This window comes from Triturus cristatus, chromosome 6 (genome assembly GCF_964204655.1).
Source record: "Triturus cristatus chromosome 6, aTriCri1.1, whole genome shotgun sequence".
In the NCBI taxonomy this organism is placed as follows: Eukaryota; Metazoa; Chordata; class Amphibia; order Caudata; family Salamandridae; genus Triturus; species Triturus cristatus.
Window position 1 is genome coordinate 320238586 of NC_140589.1, and position 24542 is coordinate 320263127.

General features: G+C 44.7%; 1 protein-coding gene across 9 annotated transcripts in view; it reads right to left on the minus strand.

Annotated features, from left to right (window-relative positions):
- Window positions 1-24542, minus strand: part of LPIN1 (lipin 1) — a 421902-nt gene that overhangs the window by 41483 nt on the left and 355877 nt on the right. For all 9 annotated transcript variants that reach the window (XM_085610674.1, XM_085610673.1, XM_085610676.1 and 6 more), the window contains 4 exons: window positions 22763-22856; window positions 21854-21923; window positions 3933-4025; window positions 2501-2580 (listed from right to left, as the gene is read on the minus strand). In XM_085610674.1, coding sequence (XP_085466800.1) covers window positions 2501-2580; window positions 3933-4025; window positions 21854-21923; window positions 22763-22856 — 337 coding nt within the window. The remainder of the gene's footprint in view (window positions 1-2500; window positions 2581-3932; window positions 4026-21853; window positions 21924-22762; window positions 22857-24542) is intronic.

Here is a 24542-nt window from a genome sequence, read left to right on the forward strand (position 1 = left end):
CTTTTGGGCACCGGGGGAGGTTCCAAGGCAAGTTCCTCCACAAAGGTAGGCTTTTGCCTGCGAGGCAAAATCTCTTCGGACGTTGGAGGCAGTCTTGTGGAAATCATGCTGGTATGAGGATGAATAAAGAGATGTATTTTGTCATGCATCCAAAGCTGTTGGAGGATAGGTTTCTCTGAAACGCTGGAGCTCTGCACCAAGGGCGTCTTCGATGCCAATAGCTTGAGTGCGATGCAGGTCTCGGATTCGGTGGTGCCTTTAACACCGATGGCTTGGGCAATCATTGTGTTCTCAGATGCTATCAGTTTTGCAGTGGAGGCTGGCTTTGGTGCTGGTGTTAAAAGGATCTTCAGACTCTGAAGTGATGTTGGGCTTGACTGGGTAGCACCCATATACAGGGAGGCGTCAGCTCCAAGGTTTTTGGTGGATGCCGACTGGTGCAAGAGAACATTGGGGCCCCAGAGAACTGAGTGTTTATTGAAAGGCTGGATGTCTGACCATCTAAAGGACAGTGCTCTGCCTAGACTCAAGGTCTTTTGGTAGGCCTGGTGTGTGATTCAACTTCAGCCATACTCACAATCTGCTCCAAGGTCTTGAATCGGGGTCCCGAAGGCGTGGAGCCTCTGTGAGCCTGGAGGTTTAAAGGCTCAAAGTCTAAACCTGAAGAGAAGATGGTCTCTTGAGTAGGTGATGTTTGGTGGAGCGAAAGGCCCAAGGGCCTGGCCTTTTCGGCTTTCTCGATGCCAGGGGAGGGCCGTTTCCCGAAGATGTCTCAAGTATCGTCATAAGCCTGCCTCTGCATCTTGTGGTGTGCCCACCTTCTTTTCTGCCAATATAAACGTGTATTCTTCGAACATAAGTTCAGCCAGGTCTCTCATGCATTGTTGTCATGGACAGTAGACAGACAAAGTTAATACACCTGGTGGTTAACGGTCCAGGGGAACTTCCGGTGACACTCAGGATAGTTCTGAAAGAGCATCTAGTCCATGTGCACATTCTTTGTCGAAAAAGATGTTGAATGTCATCGAGGTCAAGGAGCACAAGTTCGAAGGCTCCTCGGTGCATGGAGTCGATGCAGGTCAGTCTCTGGAAGGGAACAGTTGTAAATTAAAGCAGCAACAGATGATTTTCAGATATCAGAGTCCGGGAATATATCGGTTGGGCCCAAATGGAGATGAAGAAACGTGTCGAACGCAGCCCCCCAGCCAAGCATATCCGAACCCGATGGCGGACACAAACAATCTAACATGCAGTCAGTGCTCATGCATATTGCAGCTAAGGAAGGAGTCACGATATACCTTGTGATTGTAAAGACTTCTTAGAAGAAAAACATCTTGCAAGTGTCCAAGCCCAATACTAGATGACAGGAATATGGAGAGCATGTGTATCTACAGCAACACATGCTACCAACATAAATATTGCATTCATTCATATACACGTGATGCAACAAAGCCACCTGTAAAAGCTCCCAACTGGAGCCACTGAAGTTTAAAATGATTTGCTCCACACACCGAGCTATGGAACCATTATCTCGTGGGTCTGTAGAAGCTGGCCTCATACTATACACTAATATGTTGCTTTCGGTCAGCCACTTCATGAAGTCTGCCAGATAGGCAGAGATATGGAGGTGGGTTCCTTAGAGTCCAAAGCCCAGGAGCCTACAATGATTTCAATCTAACATTGAGAGCAGAATTCAGCTACCGATTCTTCAGAAAGCACTTGACAACTGCACAGTGTAAGCAATTGTGAACTAAGTTCAGGAAGCACAAGAATTTGGACCAACAACTCCAAAAGTGGGGTTGAAATAATTTTGCTTATCTGTTAATCAGCAAAAGCCTACCACCTCCCACGAAAATCTATCTATAACTGGTTACCTACTGCTGAAAATGTTTTATTACACAGAACCATCAATATATTTCTAGACTCTGTAAAATACAATCAAGGAAAAGCTCGGCCCTCACAATCTTGCTGGACTGCAACAGCAACTGAGACGTTGGACAGTGAATGAGAAGGCTGGAGCATCCATCTAAAAAAGCTGTAAAGAATGTTTACCTCATGTCAGAATCACAATCTTTTATGCCCTCTCCCATACTACCTAAACTAACATTTCTGCATCTCGGATACGACAACAGAAGCCACAAGGGAGTGACCAATTCGAGGACTACATCTTACTGAAAATCAAGTCAGTTTGCTAGTTATTTCTTCATTCACTGCTAACAAATTTGACAAGATATACAGCAAACAAAGGGGTAGAAGTGAAATGGCATTCCACACACAATACCTAAACTAAATATGTTACATATATTTATGAAATTCAGTTGTGCCAAAATATAGTAACTTTCTATTCTTAGTAGACTGATCATTAATCTCACCTGCCATTAGCACAGGCCTCTTATATTTTCTTTTGATAATTTAGGAATGGAACAACCAATGCAAAACTTCGAGCATTTGCGCAAATTATTCAGGTGTCACACTTGAGAGTCTAGTCCATGCTTCTTACCTGCTTCCAAGGTCCCTCTGTGACGACGCCTCGCCTGCAGCTGGCCCAATGCCGGGTAACCCCTGTACTGGTTTGGCTTCCTGTACAAGTGGAATGAATAGATTGCTCATAAAAATATGGGACAAACAGACCCCGCCCCTCAGAGAATAGTTCCTTGTGTTCATAATATATGTGGAGCGCATATGCTAAGCTCATCATCCTTCTGCTGCATTAGATTAGAACTCAGCTGAACACTTGGAAGCGTATCAGCACAGAGGACAGTACACATTTGCTCCGATTTGGCAAGGGCGCGTAGATAAGTGATTTCTAATGGCAGGATGTAGCACATTGTATGCTTATAATAAAAGGAAATGAAAAACTCATAAATAAGGAGAACCTTTAAACAAAGCCATCCTATGGGAAATTATATTCTACTGAAAAACAGCTCCATGACTGAGTTGACTTACACATTCTAAAAAAGTGGGAGTTAGAAGCAGGCCTCACAGTGAGCGAGTACTTAAAAACTGAACGTGGAGCAACATTTGGGAAAATTAAATTCAGACTTAAAACCTCATTTGCCTAATCTTTATATTTGAGCAGTTCTAGCACAAGAAATGGTACTATTTAATGTATGGATAACAAAGGACAAACTAAAAAAAAAAAAAAAAAATCTAAAAGGACATAGCTTTCCAGATAGCTACTCTGCTAACAATGACAAACAATAAAAATGATGTTGTCAGCTGTTTAAATAGCAATTTTGTGCTAATTTCTGGGTATTTAACACAATAGTGGTCTCTTTTTCCTTTTGTCCCATTCCACAGGCACATTTTAGGAATTAAAAACAAACACCTAAATGACATCTACAATTTGACAATAACCACAGAAGAACAAAAACACTAAACTAGATACCAACACCACCAGCTATGTCTGAAAGAAATTCTGCTTGACCAGTTACAAATGGTTTCTACTGGATCTATTCTCTGGGATTTGTGATATCTTCTGGAATGCTGTAGGGAACAGTAATCTTGACTAGGTGCATCTTGACCAGTTGGCCTATTGGTCTTTCACTGCTAGAAAGTACCTATTTCTTCTGCTGAACATGTACACGCCAGTCTCCAAATACAAACATACTGCAACTAGATTCAAGAGTAACCATTTGCTAGTGGTCAACTGGAAGTTCTACCAGGGAAACAGGAGGGGCCGTCATTGTCACACAGGTAACAACATTTACAGAGACACTAAGGTTGAACAACAGATGATTTGAGCAACTGTGCGCTCATAAAGGCACATGTCACAGGCCCGACAAGCAATCACTGCATGAAGTAACGTCCCAAGCAATACATCAGAGTATGACTTCGGTTGTCCTTGGATGCAGAGGCAAAGGTTGGACACCGATCCAGCACCCTGAGACACTTGAAGCAAAATCAAATCCTGCTCCTTTCTGCAGACTTACCACTTTGTTAGTGGTGTTCCTTCCTCGCCATGAAAACCACCATCTCCCTCCCTTTTTGGGCATCTTGTCCCTCATTAGCGTTTCCACAGTGACCTGTGACAAATGCATGGTGACATAAATAACATAACTAAAAAAAACGAAAGAAACCAAAGTGCTACCTCAAGCATGCAAAACATAAAATAGGCAGGCGAGCAAAGGAACGAAAACTCAACGTACGGTCTGGTGGCCATAAATCTTAGAAAAACAAAGCGTAATGGCATCCAATGCTGCGCAGAAATAACTGAAGCATGAATACTTGAAAATATTTTTAAGAAAAAGAAAATCAAGGAAAAAAAGCATAAATATGAGTTAGTATTACCTCTGTAGACTACACACAGTATTAAATAGCGTTAGTTTATATTGTGTTGTTTAATCAAAAACATCTTGCCACATCAACCATGTGTCTTTTTCACATGTTCGCCCCCTGACTTGGCATAGTTTTTAAATGCAATGAAGCAGACAACTCAAAGGTCACTTATTGGGTGCTGGGTTGCACACTCTGACGCAGTGGTTAATTTGTAAACAAATAACTGCAGGGGCTCTGAACATGAGGCAGCTTGCTCCACCCTATTTCTCCTGTTAGCACCTCCTAAAACAGAACCAACTACTAACCATGAACGTGTGGAGAGGATGTGGCATAATGGCCAGAGCTGCAGACTTCAGAGCTGGGAGACAAGGTTCGAGTCACAGTGTCGGCTCAACATCCAGGGATTCTGTGTGAATCACTTAATCTCCCAGCAAATTAATGTGTCCTTAACTAGTGCTCATGAAAAGCGCCCAACTTGATGATTAAGTGCTGGTGCTGAGTACAGTAAACCACAGGCTCAAATTAAGCACTACTCTAACGGGTAATCTCACTCTTGACCAGTATCCCCGGTACCATTCATTTCACAGGAAATTCACATTCGGAAATTGTTCTTTTTCTTGACAGCTGACTGGTCTAAAGTTCTCAAACCAGACTCCCATCAACTCATGGACCAGGCGATCTCTCATAACACAAGATATTTTGGCACACTCTTCCACATAAAACAATAATGCTGGTTCATTGCCAGCAAGCTCTTAGCAGTGCCCATTCATGGGAAAGGGTGCTTCCCAATTTAAGTTTTTTTTTTATTAAACACTCAAGGACCTCTGTGTTTAGGGAAATGTTGCAAAATGTCAGGTTGCTCTGCCACAAGTCGACTGATTGTGTTGATCAGAAATGTAACAAACCAAATGAAAACGTTTACAGTAGGGAACACATTTTTAGACAAAGAATACACATCTCAAAGTGTTTCTATCTGACAATGACAGAAAGAGGTTCCATTAACTATAAATCAAGAGAAAAGAGTTGGAGTTCACTTACTGTGGGGGGGATGGTCTTTGCCAACAAAGTTGCAGCGATTTACAAATGTGACCGTAGGCAGGTGGGTTAAGCAGAGCAAGGAAAGAGAGCAGCCATACACCCGCCCTAGAAGCTCACAAAAGCCCCAACTTCCATTCAATCGATACAGAATCTATGGGACAAGGCACTGGATCACAAGGTGTACTGGAGTGAACTTAATTTGGGGCCTCTCCTGTGCATCTCAAAACATTTTTTGATCACGTTGACAAAAAACGTTAGGAAGGAAAATAAGTATTAGTTTTTCATGAATCTTCACTACTAACCAATATTTAATGTTTGAACCCTGCCTTTTCTGTACTGATGCAGTTTCCGTTGCTAAATTATTTGCCCCTGGTAGGTTCTGTAAGCTACTGAAAAGAAATCTGTTCTGTTTTGACAGAATAATATAAGAAACAAAAAGTTTGATGTATCAAAGGGTTTTACCTATTCTGTGTCTATGGGGAAATGCATCAATACATAGGAGCCAAAAAGATTAAATCAACAATTTGTGAGGTAGTATTGTGTGCATGCTTGGATATTAATCCCAACTACAAGGGAATTCACTGCCAGGCAAACGATTTAGAAAGGAAATAAAGTCTCCTATAAGAGTATTCCATTGTAAATCTCTTCCTCCTAAGGTCGCTGGTGTCTGCCCTTGGATGAACCACATATATTTTTAATATATCTGAAATCATTCTCAGGTTCCCAATATAGAGTTAAAATACAAATTAATTTCGAACAACTTCCCATTTCTATGTGCAAAGACGCGGCTGCATTTAGCGAAAGAAGACAAGATTTTGAAATTAATTATAATTCCTGCTTAGCTCAAAATTGACATCACGCATTCTTCCGCATTTTATAAACAGTGCGTTCCACGCGCTTGCGGCCACAAAACGTCTATTTCAGGCAGGTCCCCGGATTTTCTTTGAATGTATCTGCGATGCGTTGGGCCTTTGCGGTTGAAAGTTTAGTGGTGGCAGACTCAGAGGCACCATTTCCGCCCCCAGGCTGCCCTCTGTTGGGATCTCTTGCACCGAGGCACCTTGTGCCTCCTGTGGGAATATGGATTTTTCCGATCAGTTATGTCCCCTATCTTGGACCCCAACGGTTCTATGTGCATGTCACAAGTACATGTATGTTCCCTCCAGTTCCAGTTATGAAGACGCAAATACATGTGCGTCCACCGTTAACATGTCCTCTGTTGATCCGCCATGAATGGGCCGGATATTCCATTCCTAAGTACGAAAGGCCACCGCCTTTATATGGTTCACTTATGCCATTTTACAGTCCAAGCAAGTAGGCCCTGATTCTGTCATCAAACTCCTCTTGCTTTCCGCCTCTGAAAACTCCAGTTCGAGCCTGCATCTGTGACCATGAACTTTGTCTCATTCTCTGCGCGGCTCACGAAGCCTGACATCAGCCTATTCTCTGCCAAGAACTGTATTTCGCCTTCGAGTTATCTGCTTCCCCCTCAGCCGATGCATTCCTGTCTAGTAGTTTAAGTAAACATTCTTCCAGCTACCGAGCAAAAGGCTCGACTTCTCTGTCCTCATGCAAGTAATTCATAGCCCTGTTACCATGGAATATTCCTACCCCCTCGCTTTCAGTGTAGACATTTAGACGCTTGTACACGCACGCACAGTCAGTATAGAATAGATTCTGTCCGAGAGTCCTTCTTTTGTGGATAACATAGTTCTTTAAACATAGGATGTTAGATATGATTTGGGATTAGGTTGACTTGACCCCCCAGACTTTTTGTCTCCACATGTAGAGCTAAATGTCAAGTCCCCTTCACCCCCTAGTTGCACGTCAATCACACGTCATACTGCTGCGCGCGCATCTATGCCAAGTATTATCTTATAGATCCGCCTATAGGTGACATCATAACCAATTATGTTCCTTTTTACGCCTTATTACACCCATTTTTGGTTACGCAGACAAATCGTCATTTTCCTTATCAATTGTTACGTCTATTGCATTCGCTTCATTGTAATGTATGTACTATAAAGGTTACTTCTTGTCAATAAAGTATGTACTTCACTTCCTGAACCTCCGTGGTGATGGAACTTGGAGCAACCGATTATAATCGATTATTGGAATAAAGCCCATTCCGAACCTCTAATACCACGGATTCTGCCTCTCATTTTACTGAGCTATTTAATTATGTTTCTGTATCAAATTATGTCCAGGTAAAGGAGAATTATTTACCACATGAATGGCGCCCGAACAGGGACACTTTCTCATCTCACGCGCCGGCGGTGCGTTGCAGGCCCGGTCTCCTGCCACAGCTGGACGGACAATAACGCGTACCAGCAGGATTTCCTGTATCTCCCTCCGGTCAAGCGGGGGCGACTGAGACTGCGATCAACACCCAGACGAGGCGGTGAGAAGTGCGAAGTATCCCGACCAGAGCCTAGCTGAGAGAGCAAGATCCGAGGTATACAGAGACCCACCAGTTCGAAGTCAAGCCCAGTGTCCGACGAGTCGAGTCGAGTCCAGTCCGGTTCAAGTTCAAGTTACCGAGGCCTTCCGTTTCCGAAGCTACCCGGTGAGTACCATTACTGGGGAGGCATTTCTGACGTGCACATAGGTTGTGCCGGTCAAGACGGGTTTGGGTACACAAATCCGGTCTGCACTGTTTTAGCAGTGTATCTGTACTGTTTAGCAGTATATCAAGTATTCCGAAGTATCTAGTTATTGTCAAGAATTAAGCTTGGTGATTAGTTATGCAGACGATCATCATTGTTGGTTATTTTAAAGGTTAAAAATGTTTAAATGTTTAATGTTTAATGTGTTAAACGTCCTGCATATTGTGGTATGAATGGTTGTTCATTATTGTGCTTTCTGTATTAAGTGTGTTCAAGATTAAGTATCGGATCAGTTGTCAATATGCCGCTCTTTTCGAAATTAAGACAGATCACTACTAGAAAAGGGGTTCTCGAAGAAGCCGTCCCTATTCCTCCTAGGGACACTCCAGGGCACTTCATGTATCACAAACATGGCTTAGATGCTATATTATTTTCTTGATTTATGGGTAGACTACACCAAGGGATTACCAGAAAGTCAGAGGTGGCCCGCAGCGGGAACCTGGGATGCAGAGTGCATCATGAAAGTAGAGGAAGAGTTATGAAAAAGGAAAGTCAGACAGTCACAGAAAGACGCCGTTGAGTTACGGCGTAAAGAATCTCATAGACGCACAGAAAAAGCACGGAGACAGGAAGAAAGGAATAAAGAAAGTTCAAATAAAGTTCGAGAAAATCTATTAATTGAGGAAGGTATCCGAGTGAAATCAGAACAAGTAGACAGACAAAGAAACGCCCTTATGAATGGTATGTATCCCCTTCTAGCCGAAGGATTACCTAAGGCTACTCCAGAAATACCGAAAGACTTGCCACCCCCATTGTTCCCAATAAAGGTACATCCTAAGGGGCATCCTAGAACCGCAGAAGATGTTTTTCTTTCCTCATATTTAGATGACGCAGCTCCCGAATATGCAAATTCCGCCCCGCATAGACCGCATACCGGGGAGGTCCAACGCCAAGATCCAGCACCCGTATCCCTACAGCAACCAATCGAGTCACAAGTTCTGGCAAGCACATCTGTTTCTGCATCCGCTCCTACAGCTACTTCTATAGCTGTGTCCACACCTATAGTTGCTGTGTCACGTTCGACGAATCCTTTCACACCCGACACCCCAGATGGGGCCACGGGAGGTGCTACCAATATCTTTTCTACGCCACCCAGAATAAATAAACTGACTTTTCAAGAGTCAGCACATTCACGTACACCCAAACTCATAAGTGCCCGTACGCTGAAGGAACTTCTTATAGATTGCCGATATGATCCTGTGCCCGGTAAAGAGGACGAAATGACCCTGGCCTCATTGCGTATCAGACGAGCCGCAGTGTATTTAGGAAAGTTACCAGGAATGACTGAGCATCTTGATAAAATATATCATTTTGTCCAAACAGGGCGAGATCCAGAATGTATTAACAGAGCTATGGAATACCAGAAAGTAGAGATACAGGGGGAACTGTTACGTTTCCTCATAAACTGTGTGATCAGAAATCAAGACCGACCGGGGGTAGACCCGGAAGCAATGCGAGTTCTTACGAGATGGAGCCAGAATATATCTGAAGGGAGACATGATAAACAAAATTGTATAATAGCCATGTGCCGAAAGATCCGTAAAGAAATAGAACGCCTACACGAAGAGAGATTAGAGGTAGACGAGTTCGAACAAAGCGAGGAAGAAGGGTCAGGACTGCCCACAGGACAGTCAGACACCATAGCCTATGTAGGTAGAGGAAGATCTTGTAATAATAATAGACGTCTTACTGACTCGATACGTCCGATATGTCCAGATAATAACAGGAATTCCCAAATACCTATAATTAATATAAGGTCTAACGAGCATTCGTTCCAAACCGCCGACAGACTACTCCGAGAACGAAGGGGTTATCATTTTCTCGATTCTATGGATGAACAAGATTTAGCCAGGGCAGCTGTCCATTGGGTGGACAGTCCCGGAAAATATAGTGATGATACAGTAGTACGCACATTTTTGAATCTTGCCCCAGATGAACAGAGGTTAGCTGGGATTTATATGATTCAACAACTCATTATACTATATCGAAGTCAGCATTCGGACCCTGGTCCCTTACCTGACATACTGACTGAATTGCTTATGAATAAATGGAGAGGTGCAGGTACTAAATTAATTAAAGAAATTCTAGAATCAAGAAAGCAGTATATTCTTTTTGTATGCGCAGAGCATGTCTCATTGCCCGTCAAGGAAAGAACCACGTATCACATGGATAGACAGAATCCCTTACGAGAAGTGCACCCAATAAAAGGCGAGGACAACGAGTTCAAGCGCGTATTTGTATATACGCCCCTATCGAAAATAGAATTGTTACAAATGAAGAAAGTGGTACCCAGTCATGACAAAGATCCAGCGGGTTTTCACCGAGAAATTAAAGACATGTTACTCATGGGAGAGTATACCTATCCCGACATTATGACAATATTAAAGGTATTGATGCCTGCTGGTATTTATGAGAAACTCAAGGAAAAAGAGTGGGAGGTAGGAGACCAAAAGATAGAATGGTCAGTGTTAGAAGCAGAAGAAAAGGCCCGAACTGCAGGAGCAGGACTTGGGGATAAAACTAAAGCACTGCCAGGTTTATTAGTACAGGTACTGCCACGTTTATTAACTACGAAAAAGGAAGATTGGGGTACAATTTCAGCCTGTAAACAGAAGCAAGATGAAGACACTAGTGATTACTATGCCCGATTTGAAAAATGTTTTGGTATAAATAGTGGCATAAAAGCAAGTAGCGAATCATACCCACATCTGTTTGTAACAAAATTAGTAGAAAATGCCCTGCCACCAGTAAAGAATAGAGTATTAAAATTCGAGAGTACCTGGCAAGGTAACACTCCATCACAAATGTTACAAATGTTACAGTACCATCATAATAGAATTAGAGAGGAACAAGAACATGAACACAGACGCATGAAAGACACGAAAATGAAAATGTTAGTTTCCCAGACAGTTCCAGCTGAAGGACATAAAAAGGGTATGACACATTCCGATTCAGCGGGACCTGTAAAAGGGACATGCAATTATTGTAAAAAGCCAGGTCATTATGTACACGATTGTCCAGTTTTAAAACATAATATCGCCATAGGTAAAACACAAGAAAGACCACGGCCATTTAGACAAGAGCAGAATGAACAAGGAGCTCTGCAGCATGCCCAGGCCATGCCAGCCGCACAACAGCCAATACAGTTTGTGCCAGCTGCACCACCGTTGCCTGTTGCTGCCACACAGACAACAACACGACAAATGTATCAGACCGCACAGTATGAATATCCTGAGTATCAGCGTTACGCATGAACAAGCCTAGAGAGGGAAGTTGATTTACCCCTTATCGAGATTCCTGTAGATCAAGAAGGACCTTATGTACATAGTGAATTATTAGGCCAAGATAGGAAATTTTTACTCGATACAGGGGCAAGTCGAACAACTATAAAACGTAGTGAAGTTCCAGGGGCACCCCTCTCAGGCTCACAGAATATTTCCCTTGGTTTTTCAGGAAAACCTATTGTTAATGAAGTGTCACAACCTCTGCCACTTACGATAGGACCTCTGACCCGAACTACAGATTTATTGCTTACTAAATCATGTCCAGAAAACTTGCTGGGAATAAAAACATTGAAAGCTCTAGGAGCCATAATATGTTGTTCTCCGGAAGGAGTAAGGTTGTTTTTACGAGATTTTAAAGGTCACTATGTGTCTAGAGACATGGATCCCCGACTGCAGACTTTACCTACAGGTCTATGGGCGCAAGGCCCTACTGATGTTGGTTGCATGAATATTACACCATATAGAGTCACATTAAAGGCAGGAGTGGTGCTACCACGAATGCGACAATACAAGTTACCACCAGATGCTGTAGTGGCTTTACTACAAATCATTGACGAACTTATTGCCCAAGGAGTAGTTGTAGAAACAGACTCCAATGTATGTAATTCACCGATAATTCCGATTCTTAAACGAACAGATCCTAAGGCCCCGCCAGTATATCGATTGGTTATTGATCTACGCGAGTTAAACAAATGCATTGTGCCACAATTCCCTGTGGTCCCAGATATCTCGTCATTACTGACAGCTATTGATTCCGAAGCAACATTCTTTACTGTAATCGATCTCAAGAATGCCTTTTTCAGCGTCCCAATAGATCCGGAAAGCCAATATTTGTTCGGATTTAGTTTAAATGGACGTAGTTTTAAATTCTCACGCGCACCTCAAGGATTTACAGAAAGCCCCAGCATCTATAGCCAAGCACTGAAACGAGAACTCGATAGTATCCACATGCCAGTTAACACTGCTCTGCTTCAATACGTCGATGATCTGCTGATCACCGCGAGAAGCGAACCGGAATGTGAAAAAGCATCACTGACAGTTTTACAATTTCTAGCCGAAAGAGGGCACAAGGTGTCCCCTTCTAAGCTGCAATTCTGTGTCCAGCGAGTTGTTTATCTTGGACACTCGCTGTCCAAGGAGGGAAGGCAGCTTACACCCGACCGCATTCAGTTAATAGCTAACATGCCAATACCCAAGACACAAAAGGAGGTACGGGCTTTCATAGGCCTCACTTCATATTGTAGGCAGTGGATCCCTCAGTATGCATTTCTAGCAAAACCACTCATTCAGTTGACAACACAGGAGGCAGCCACATCGACTGTTCTCCCTTGGACTCAAGAACATACACAAGCTTTTGAAAGCCTAAAGAAAGCTTTATGTCAAGCACCTGTTTTAGCAACACCATGTCACAGAAAACAGTTTACACTTTTTGTTACAGAACGCGAAGGTACTGCCTTGTCAGTACTCACACAGGAACAAGCAGGAGCACACAAACCATGTGCTTATTTTTCTAGTACATTAGATCCAGTAGCTCAGGCTTTGCCTGCATGCCTGAAATCAGTAGCAGCGACAGCTTTAGCAATCAGACAAAGCGATGCCATAGTGTTAGGACATCCATTGACAGTTCAAGTACCACACACAGTAGAGGTCCTTGTAAATAGAGCGCAAACACAACACTTGACTATAGCGCGACTTACAGGGTATGAACTTACATTGTTTCAGCCACATATAGAAATCAGACGCTGTAACACATTGAATCCTGCCACACTTTTGCCAGTAACCGGAACAGACCCACTAGCTCATGACTGTATTGAAGTTATTACTATAACGACAAAACCCAGACAAGACTTGACAGATGTCCCATTGTCAGATCCAGACCTGACGTTGTATGTAGATGGTTCATGTATGAGAACAAGTACAGGAGAGTTAGTGGCTGCTTACGCAGTCACCACAGATACTGAAGTCATTGAAACTAATCGTATAAATACTTTGTCAGCTCAAGCCGCAGAGCTCATCGCTCTGACACAAGCCTGTATTCAAGCCACAAATAAAAAAGTCAACATATACACTGATTCACGTTATGCATTCGGAGTTGTACATGACTTCGGCGTGCTGTGGCGAGAGAGAGGTTATTTAACTTCCCACGGTGCCCACATTCAGCACGGACCCCTCATTCATGCCTTATTAGATGCAATACATCTACCCACTGCAATATCAATTATGAAATGTAAGGCTCATACGAAGATTACTGATATCATTTCCCAAGGCAATGATCTAGCCGACAGAACAGCTAAACAGACTGCTCAAACTCAAACCCCCGACATGACAAAGACAATAGTCCCGATACCGACACATTGTATGACAGTTAAAGATCCTACCCTTGACGTAATTGACATACAGACACATGCTACACCAGACGAAATAAAGAAATGGACTGAATTAGGAGGGATCCAAACGGACCAAGGATGGATGATGAAGGAAAAGTCTGTATGGTTCCTCCCTGATTCAATGGTCCAAGTTATAATTAACACTATACATAGTCCAGCGCATCTAGGAGAAAAAGCTATGCTAGACAGCATTCAACACATCTGGTTCAATAGACATTTACGAGCAGCAGCCAAACAAAAGGTCCGTACCTGTATGATCTGTTGCCAGTTCAACCCAGGAAAAAGCGTTCCCGTAGAACAGGGTGGATTTCATCCTCCTGACCACCCTTTTGAAGTCCTCCAGATGGATTATATCCAGATGGAACGATGTCGAGGATTCAAATATGTTCTCGTAGTTGTCTGCGCTCTGTCCCGTTGGACGGAGGCATACCCAGTTTCAGATTACACTGCCCCGACTACTGCCAAACAGTTGGTTCGAGAATTCTTCCCACGATACGGTTTACCACGTGTTGTCTACTCAGATAACGGCCAGCCGTTCTCATCCGAATTAATGAAACATGTTTCACTTCTGCTAGGATATCAGTGGAAATTCCACTGTGTTCGACACCCCGAGGCAGCAGGTCTCGTAGAAAGACATAATCAGATACTGAAAATCAGACTGTCCAAAATATGCAGAGAGAAGGGTGTCGACTGGATAGTAGCATTACCAGTTGCACTCTTTTACATGAGAATGGTAGCACACTCTCGAACAGGGCTATCCCCGTATGAGGTGATCTTCGGCAGACCACCAAATATGTGGGGGACGCCCATACCACGCAAAATAACTGATATTGACTGTAATATGCTGACAGATTACTTGGCTTCCTTGATGTCTGCACTACAATCTTGTCGTTCACAGGTTGCTGCAGCATTTCCCGACAACACTGAGGTGAAACCCCATGACGTAGTTCCGGGTGATTTCGTGTTTGTAAAAAATTTCGACCGAAAGACTCCGCTGGAGCCCAGGTGGAAGACACCCAAGTTGGTTCTGCTGACCACAAGAACAGCCGTGAAGATCGAGGGCCGCAAGGGCTGGATTCATTCAAGTCATATCAAGAAATTTCATGGACAATCCTCGGATATAGACATTGTGCCCTGCACTCCCTCACAGACTGATTCAAAACTTCCTTTGGTTGAAAAGACTGAAACTGACCTCTACAAAGTTAAATTGAGGCCTAGAACGTCAGACGATTTGATTGTTTAAGTCCTCTCCTAGGTGAAGCGGTTGAATCTGTCTCTGACATGTATCCTCTAGACCTGAATCATGGACAATCGCGAAAAATGATGAAACGACAGGCGTATTGTAAATCACTGCGTAGCCATTGCATAGTGACATTAATAATCTTGTTTTTCTTGAGTCTTTTAATAATTACTGCAAGCATATTGTTGCACATATATTACCCTATTTCTAGACATATTTATAATGTTACTGCTGAACATTCTTTTAGTGACTTACCTCCGCATGAATTGTCTTATAGACTTGCGCTGCGCAATAACACTTTCATTAGTATGTTACATCATTCCCATCAGACTAGTAATGCCACTAACTGTTGGGTGTGTGGCCGACTCCCTCCCTATCAGAATTATGAAGGAGTCCTGCCTTTCTTTCCACATCCGTTTACACATAATGGATCCTGTGGAGCATGGTTTAGTTTAATCAATTCCATAGACTCAGACACAGCAGTTTACCAAGATCATTGGGTATGGGGAAATCTGAACCTAGTTTTACTCAAGGTCTGCTACCCTGACAAGGAGGGTCGCCCCAAGAGAACAGGAACTGATCTAGAAAATGAAGTATATGGATTAGGTAATTTTACACCTAATCTCATGATTCTGAATGTCGTATCCGAAGTTGAACTAGTCTTGCCCACCATGTCAGTATTCCCAGCGAAGGGTGAATTATGTGTAAGAAAGGTTGGTTCCATACATATGGGCCATAGTAAATGCACTACTACAGTAGAATTCAGTGATCGAGGCAAATCTTCATTTAGAGCTTATCGCCACTCCTACTTTATATGTGGTCAGACCGCATATATGCGTCTACCTCTAGACTGGGATGGTACCTGCTACATTGCATTCCTTTTGCCACCTGTTTTCCTAGCTCCTCCTGATTATTACAGAAATATTCATTTAGTACACAACAGAGAGCGGAGAGATCTCCCAATTGTCGACTACACTGAAACAGCATGGGAAAAATACACAGATTTCAATAAAGGCATCTTTCCTTATATAGGTACTGTTACTAATAGTAAACTGATACGTAGATTAACTAGAACCCTTGAAGCAGTAGTGAATGAGACTATTTCCGCCTTAGGCAATTTAACGGAAGAGCAGTCTGCTATGCGGATTGTTGTGCTTCAAAATCGTCTTGTCCTTGACGTCATCCTGGCTGATAGGGGCGGAGCTTGCAGGGTCATCGGATCAAGCTGCTGCGTATTCATACCAGAAAATTCGCCATCTGTATATAAAGCCATCACTCGCCTTCATAAGAATACACCAGAACCCAGGCACTTGGACTTGGTCCAGTTGGTTTTGGAGTGTGATATCGGCCTGGGGATGGAGAGTTTTATCCTTCCTAGGTATTGGCCTTCTCATACTATTCAGTTGCTGTCTATGTCTGCAATGTGGACCAGCGATTTGTGGTCTGTGTACCACATCGTGTATTCCACCACCAAGATTTCGTTCGTCCCGGAAGAAGAAAGAAGAACAAATGATGTTATATTAACAGATCAATGGATTGATGAAGATTGATATCTCTTGACGGGCCAGTAGGGGACAAGGAGGGAATGTGGGAATATGGATTTTTCCGATCAGTTATGTCCCCTATCTTGGACCCCAACGGTTCTATGTGCATGTCACAAGTACATGTATGTTCCCTCCAGTTCCAGTTATGAAGACGCAAATACATGTGCGTCCACCGTTAACATGTCCTCTGTTGATCCGCCATGAATGGGCCGGATATTCCATTCCTAAGTACGAAAGGCCACCGCCTTTATATGGTTCACTTATGCCATTTTACAGTCCAAGCAAGTAGGCCCTGATTCTGTCATCAAACTCCTCTTGCTTTCCGCCTCTGAAAACTCCAGTTCGAGCCTGCATCTGTGACCATGAACTTTGTCTCATTCTCTGCGCGGCTCACGAAGCCTGACATCAGCCTATTCTCTGCCAAGAACTGTATTTCGCCTTCGAGTTATCTGCTTCCCCCTCAGCCGATGCATTCCTGTCTAGTAGTTTAAGTAAACATTCTTCCAGCTACCGAGCAAAAGGCTCGACTTCTCTGTCCTCATGCAAGTAATTCAAAGCCCTGTTACCATGGAATATTCCTACCCCCTCGCTTTCAGTGTAGACATTTAGACGCTTGTACACGCACGCACAGTCAGTATAGAATAGATTCTGTCCGAGAGTCCTTCTTTTGTGGATAACATAGTTCTTTAAACATAGGATGTTAGATATGATTTGGGATTAGGTTGACTTGACCCCCCAGACTTTTTGTCTCCACATGTAGAGCTAAATGTCAAGTCCCCTTCACCCCCTAGTTGCACGTCAATCACACGTCATACTGCTGCGCGCGCATCTATGCCAAGTATTATCTTATAGATCCGCCTATAGGTGACATCATAACCAATTATGTTCCTTTTTACGCCTTATTACACCCATTTTTGGTTACGCAGACAAATCGTCATTTTCCTTATCAATTGTTACGCCTATTGCATTCGCTTCATTGTAATGTATGTACTATAAAGGTTACTTCTTGTCAATAAAGTATGTACTTCACTTCCTGAACCTCCGTGGTGATGGAACTTGGAGCAACCGATTATAATCGATTATTGGAATAAAGCCCATTCCGAACCTCTAATACCACGGATTCTGCCTCTCATTTTACTGAGCTATTTAATTATGTTTCTGTATCAAATTATGTCCAGGTAAAGGAGAATTATTTACCACACTCCATGGCACTTTGTAGAATGAAAATAGTGACGGCAGGCCCACGATAATGTCCTTTACAGAAGTCAGACCTCATGGCCAGACTGGCCATGCCACACACACCAGGAAATCCCCCGGCGGGCTGGTGGCATGAAAGCGGATATCTGAAAGCCCACCACTGTCACTTTCTTCACCACCCGAAATTGCTAATGTTCATTAAAGCACATCGCAGTCTTGTCCTTTCTCTGGGACCCCTGCCTGGATGGCAGTGATCCCCCGCCCCTGAGAGAGTGGGGGTGACGTACAGGTAGCCTCAGTCAGTATGTTAGACTCTCTGCTGATGCCTGCTGCCATGCGAGTTATCAATGCAGCAGTATTATCACAGGGGCTAGGCTTCTGTATGGACTGCCTACCCGCAGCACCTTTGTATACATTTGTAAAATGCAGAATTAGAGTCATTCAAGGCGCGCAGCGTTGATGTCACGGACACCCTTGAGAAGGTTGGGGCTCTTCATTTCAAACACCCTTCTTACGTATTAAGGAAATTCAATCAATCAGGGGGTTTAAAGCGCGCTACTCACCCATGAGGGTCTCAAGGCGCTGGGGGTGAGTGGGTGCAGCTCCGGTTCAGTCTAAGAGGCAGGTCTTGAGTGTCTTTCTGAAGGTGTGCAGAGTAGGGGAGCGTCTGATGTGGACTGGGAGCTTGTTCCAGGCTTTGACAGCAATGTAGGAGAAAGCTCTTCCACCCAGTCTGGTTCTGCGGATGCGCAGGGTGAGGTCGGAAGAGCGGAGGTTCCTTTTGGGTACGCGGAAGGAGACTCTTTCGTTGAGGTATTTGGGTCCGGTGTTGTGGAGGGATTTGTAGGCGTGGGTGAGAAGCTTGAAGGTTATTCTTTTCTCGACAGGGAGCCAGTGGAGGTCTTGCAGGTGATGGGTGATGTGCTTATGTTGTGGGATGTCGAACACGAGTCTGGCCGCAGTGTCCTGGATGGTCTGGAGTTTGCGTAGCAGGGATTTGTTGATTCCAGCGTAGAGGGTGTTTCCGTAGTCCAGTCTGGTTGTTATGAGTGCGTGAGTGACGGTCTTTCTGGCTTAGGGGGGATCCACATGAAGGTCTTGCTGAGGATGAGGAGGGTGTTGAAGCAGGTGGAGGCGACGGCGACGGCGTTGATCTGTCGGGTCATGGGGAGGGAGGAGTCGAGTATGATGCAGAGGTTCTGGTCGTGGTCCGTGGGGGTGAGGGGGTTGCCGAGGGCGGAGGGCCACCAGGAGCTGTCCCAAGCTGAGGGGGTGGGTCCAAGGACAAGAACTTCTGTCTTCTCCGAGTTGAGTTTCAGACAGCTACTGCTCATCCAAGCTGCAACGTGTTTCATTCTTGTTTGGAAGCTGAGTCTGGCGGTTTCGGGGTCATCATGAGGGAGAGGATGAGCTGGGTGTCGTTGGCGTAGGATACAATGCGGAGTCCATGCTGTTGATGATGGCGGCGAGAGGGGCAATGTAGATGTTCAAGAGCGTGGGACTGAGCGATAATCCTTAGGGTACTCCGCAGTTGATCTCTGTGAGTTCGGAGAGGAAAGGCGGGAGTCTGAACCTTTGAGTTCTGCCGGTGAGGAAGGAGCGGAGACATTCGAGGGCGGTCCCTGTATTCCGGCGTCGTGGAGTCTGGCTGCGAGAGTGCAGTGGGAGATGGTGTTGAAGGCTGCGGAGAGGTCGAGTAGTATGAGGGCTGCAGTGTGGCCTTGGTCGAGGAGCATGCGGATGTCATCTGTTGCGGTGAGGAGGGCGGTCTCGGTGCTGTGGTTACTGAGGAATCCGGATTGGGAGGAGTAGAGGATGGCGTTCTATTCTATAAAATTTGTCAGCTGGGGGTTGACAAACTTCTCAATGACTTTGGCTGCGAAGGGAAGGAGAGAGATGAGTCGTTAGTTCTTCAGGTCTGTTGGGTCTGCAGAGGGTTTCTTGAGGAGGGGCTTGAACACTGCTCGTTTCCAGTTGTCGGGGAACGTGCTGGATTCGAAGGAGGCGTTGATGATGTGTTGTAGCTCGGGGGCTATGGCGGCAGCGTCTATGTGGAAGATGTGCGGCGGGCAGGGGTGCATGGGGGCTCTTGACTGAGTGCTCTTCATGGTCGTGGTGGTATCTTCGGTGGTGAACGGGGTCCAGGCGGTGATTGTGGGCTGGCTGTTGTAGCTGTAGGGAAGGGTGGTTTCCGGAGTGTGCTCGCTGAAGTTGTCGTAGAGGGCCTTGATTTTCAGGTGGGAGTAGGAGCTGAGCTTGTTGCAGAGGTCCTGGGAGGGAGTGACGTACGTGGCTTTGCTTGGGGGTTTGGTGAAATGCTGGATGATGTTATAGAGTTCCTTTGAGTTGCTGGAGTTGGTGAGGATTTTGTTCCGGATGAAGGTCTTCTTGGTCGATCTTATGCGCTGGTGGTAATCTGTCATGGCGTTCTTGTAGGTGGTCATGTCTTCCGTGGTTTTGCTGTTTCGCCATCATTTTTCGAGACGTCTGAAAGAGTGTCTGGCTTTTTGGAGGTCGGTGGCGAACCGGGTAGCCTTCAGGGGGCATTGTCTGTCGGTGGTGCAGAGGGGTGCGAGCTTGTCTGCGCAGTTGGTGATCCAGGGGTGTAGTTCCTTGGCTGCCGTGTTGTCGTCGGTCACGGCATGGGTCGTGGATGAGGGTGGAGCTGAGGCTTTTGAGAGACCCTGTTGGCCTTCGAGTGTTAGTCAAATTATCTTATGGTGATCTTGATTTAAGTTTGGACATCTTGAATTGAAACATTTTGGAGCTGGCCTTCATAACCTCTTTTTTTTGTTCCCCCAACCCTTTGTCGTACATCATCCACCAACTCTGTGTGCATTATATCAGATTATTACAGTGAAGGTTAAAGATATAAATTAATACAATTAAATGCAGCTTTCCCTTCCCACTCGTACCCACAAAAATGTGTACGGCATGGCCCAGTGATGAAGCAGGGTCGCCATAATATCCGCTCACCGCCCTGTCACCTGTATATTTCTATTGTCCCCTCCCGCCTGGTCCAACAACAAAGTCTGTCAGTTGGGGTAGGACAGAAACAAAACAGAGAGGCACAGATGTACAGGCTTGTACTGTAGACTGAGGGCAAGGCAAAAGCAATGTAAGCAGGACAGTGAGCAGGTGAGCTTACTCAGTAACTTGGACAGCTGGGCAAGGGGTTGCTTTGGGCCAAAACTGTGGCAACAGCATTGCCAGGCACAGAAGTGACCCAACAGGAGGCATCAAGCACAAAGTAGGAGCAAAGGAAGTTTGAACATACTCCCCCCAGTCTTCATGCATAACAGTTCATCATTTCTTTCAACATATAGGCTGATGTTCTTTTATATCTGAGCAACACGCCTACATAGTGCTCCTTTAGAAACCGTTTTGGAGCATAATTTGCAGCTTTATTTCTTCATTTGCAAGTTTCTCGACAGAAACAGTCCACAGTTGTCACCAAACATTAAGTAAAGTTCCATTCTGGTTTCTCTGTATTTATTGCTCATGAAAACATATATTAGTTTGTATTTTCCTGTATGATCTTCAGTCACTGTCTTTGCGCCACAATTGTAACTTTTATGCTCTATGCCCAAACTATCCCATAATCATACTAGGATAAAATATGCTGCAGGTTTGTTGATAAAAATGTAAAAACACAGATATTTTAATGAATATAAATGGTTGTCATAACAGACCATCACTGTTCCGTGCTCCACCGTGGCTCCACTTTCAGCCACAGAATGAAGGTGAAGCCATGTTTTTAGAGCTATTCATCTTCTGAAATCCTTTTCTTTCTGTTCAAACAACCTCTTCAATTAAAAGCTGCTCTAACCTCCAAGCATTTTAAAGCCCTTTTTCTTACTGCATATCCTTCGGACTGAAGAAACCAGACAGCAAAGAGGTGTGATTTGTGCCTGAGCTGGATACCTGCCCATGCAGACTTGGTAGAGCCATAAGGTTTATTTCACATAGGCTTCCAAACCAATCACCAGTTGGCAATGGGCCAGAGTTAAGGGCATTTCACTTTCCTGGACGTCAAGGTCTACAAAACCTCTGTAAAGCATGTGTGCAGCCTCGGCACTACCACCCCTACTAGCCACATCAGCAGAGATCCCATGCAGATTGCATCAGAGGTGCAGTTTGATTGGAGAATGGCTCAGGCTCCTCCTGACAGACAGACAACCACTGCCTGCATTGTAACAAACACTCTGACAGTGCTTACCTTTGGCAGTGGTTTTTGAAAAGCCTGCATCGCCAGTAGGAGAGGAGCTGCCGTAGGCCAGTTGTAGTATCTAAAAATCAGGGAAAGAAGAAAACAACTCAGTTTACAAAGGCACTGGAAAAATATACTTTTTGGACTCGTGTTACTTTCTATTTGGCTGTTCAGATCAGACAGATATTTTCAAGATCATTTGGTGGTCATTTGCACCAAGGAAGACTATACCTCTTCTGTAGACCATGGCTGTATATTGCCATGCCAGGGCCTACACGAGGGCTCGAACGATGGACTATCACCTAAACATGCACTGAGATGAAGGGGACACTAGGAGGCATGTTTACACCAGCTGTATGTGCAGCTCTCAAATCACACTTCCTTGGTATCCTTGCTTTGGTAAGGCAACTTCCTGAGCAGCCCTCACCACCAAAGCAGTGTAAAATGTGTCTGAATGATGCGGAACGCCTGTATGTGAGCAAAGATGACTATTCATTAGTGTTTTTTTGTGAATGAATTAAGTTTGTCTCTGAACTGCAAGTGAATCATCTAGGATTTTAGGAGGCTGGTACATAATGCTACTCTGACTCAAATATGGGTCAACTAAAAACTCAAGCTTAAGAAAAGTCTTGCTGGCAATTTAACTGCTACACTGACAGCTAAAGTATAGCCACGAGAGTCACTTTAACTGCTAGGGTGACCAGTAATTTGTCAAAGTGCTCTCGCCACACACCAGGCCTCATAGCTACCAAACACAATAACTGGGATTTAAGGTTTTATTTAGCTAAGACTGATGAACTGGTAACAAGACAATTCCAGACGACTGACTTAGTACCACTTTCGTTAAAATCCAAAACCTCATCTCCCAAATCTTACAAAGTGAGCAACCCACAAAACATTACTTTGAGCGGTACTTACTTGTTTCCAATCTTCACAACAAGGTTGGGGTCATCGATGACAGCAGGGTTGTCCACAAACTGCTGGTATGTTATTATGTGTTCTGAAAATTTCTCTGATGAAACAAAAAAAAGCACAATATTGTTAAGAAAGTCTCTGCTTGGTCTTAAAATCTATGGTATCAGTTTATTGGTATTATTTTAATTAACCGACTGTGCAGTTTAATGAATGAAGCACTAGGCGGAATAAGTCAAGCAAAGTTCCTCATCCTTATGCTCAGAGGTACAAATCAGCACCTGGACACCCTCACAGGTGAATAGAGGCACTCTACAAATTCACATAACATAAAAGAATATAACATACAAATCACTACCGTAAACCTTGATGCTATGTACTAGGAAAAAAAATCTGACTTCTCAGTATATCAAGCAAATGAGTGAATAGCTGAGTCAGAGTGTGCAAGCAAGTTTGTGTACATTACAAAATGGGCACCTTCATTGCATTATTATATTTAAAAATGTTCAGATGGGAGGGGAGGAGCCTAGTGCGCAACCAGGATGGCCGCGTAGGCACAGGGCTCCCGAGGGCCTCCACAACTTCCCACGTCTATCCTGAATTTATCCTGATTCTATCGACGGGCTTCTACGGGAGAACCTACGTGGAGGTGATACCTGTTGTCCAAATTCAAATCGGACATCGGGAACCGGAATAGCATCGATTCCAAGTTGGCGGCCTACTCCGGACCTTGCCCCGGACTCGAGTTGGCATGGTGCCCGGGCAGAAAGTGAACAACAACGGCATGCGGGACTTGGGCCGGTGCGCACCCCCTACTTTCACTTTCGGTTTCGGGTCTCCTCGCTGAAACTGAGGGGCCTTGGATTGTCAGCACACATTTATAGTGGGACGATTGGGTATCCTGCCTGCTCTTGGACACTAGCCTGGACTACCTTTCGGGATCGCCGAGGCTCCCTAGATTGGTTCTCCGGGGATTGCTCATCGTGTTGGTGGCCGACACCCTTGGCGACCATCAGACAATGGCGGCTAGATTGGACAGAGATAAGCAAAAATCCAAGACGACTAGGCGGGGACCTCATACCCAAGCTAACAACATGGACCGCTGTACCCAGTCGAGAGGTTCCCCTGGTGGCCCGCATAAGTCACCGGAGAGACCCAAGGATGGCCCGGGATCGTCAACGGAGTTAACATTGCAGGACTTCATGGGTGCCATCGATGAGATGAAAGCGGCGGTCGGCCAGCAATTCGATACATTGGCCCATAAATTGGACACGGTTTTGATCGACGTTAAACTAGTCAGAGCGGACCTTTCACAAACGAATGAAAAGGTCAAATCCTTGGGTCTGACGACGTCGAGTCTGGTAACGGACGTGTCTGACCTGCAAGCCGAGGTCCGTAATCTGCGGACGTCCACTGCTTTGTCTGTCCGTCGACTGGAGGATTTTGAAAGTAGGGCTCGGCGGAATAATGTGCGCATAATCGGGGTGCCGGAGAAATCGGAGGTCCCTGCGGCTGACCTCTTCGTGGAAGACCTTGTGATCAACCATCTCGCACCCAAAGGCTTGAGTAAATTCTTTTGCGGTTGAGCGGGCCCATAGAGTTCCGGGTGGTAAGCCAAAACCAGGCGCTCCCCCACGGCCCATCATCGCCAGAATTTTTCATTTCAGGGACAGGGATGCTATACTGCAGGCCTCGAGGGTGAGTGGGCCGACGAAGTTCGAGAACACTCATATCAGTTTCTACCCGGACTTCACACAATTGGTCCAAAAGCAGCGACAGGAGTTCA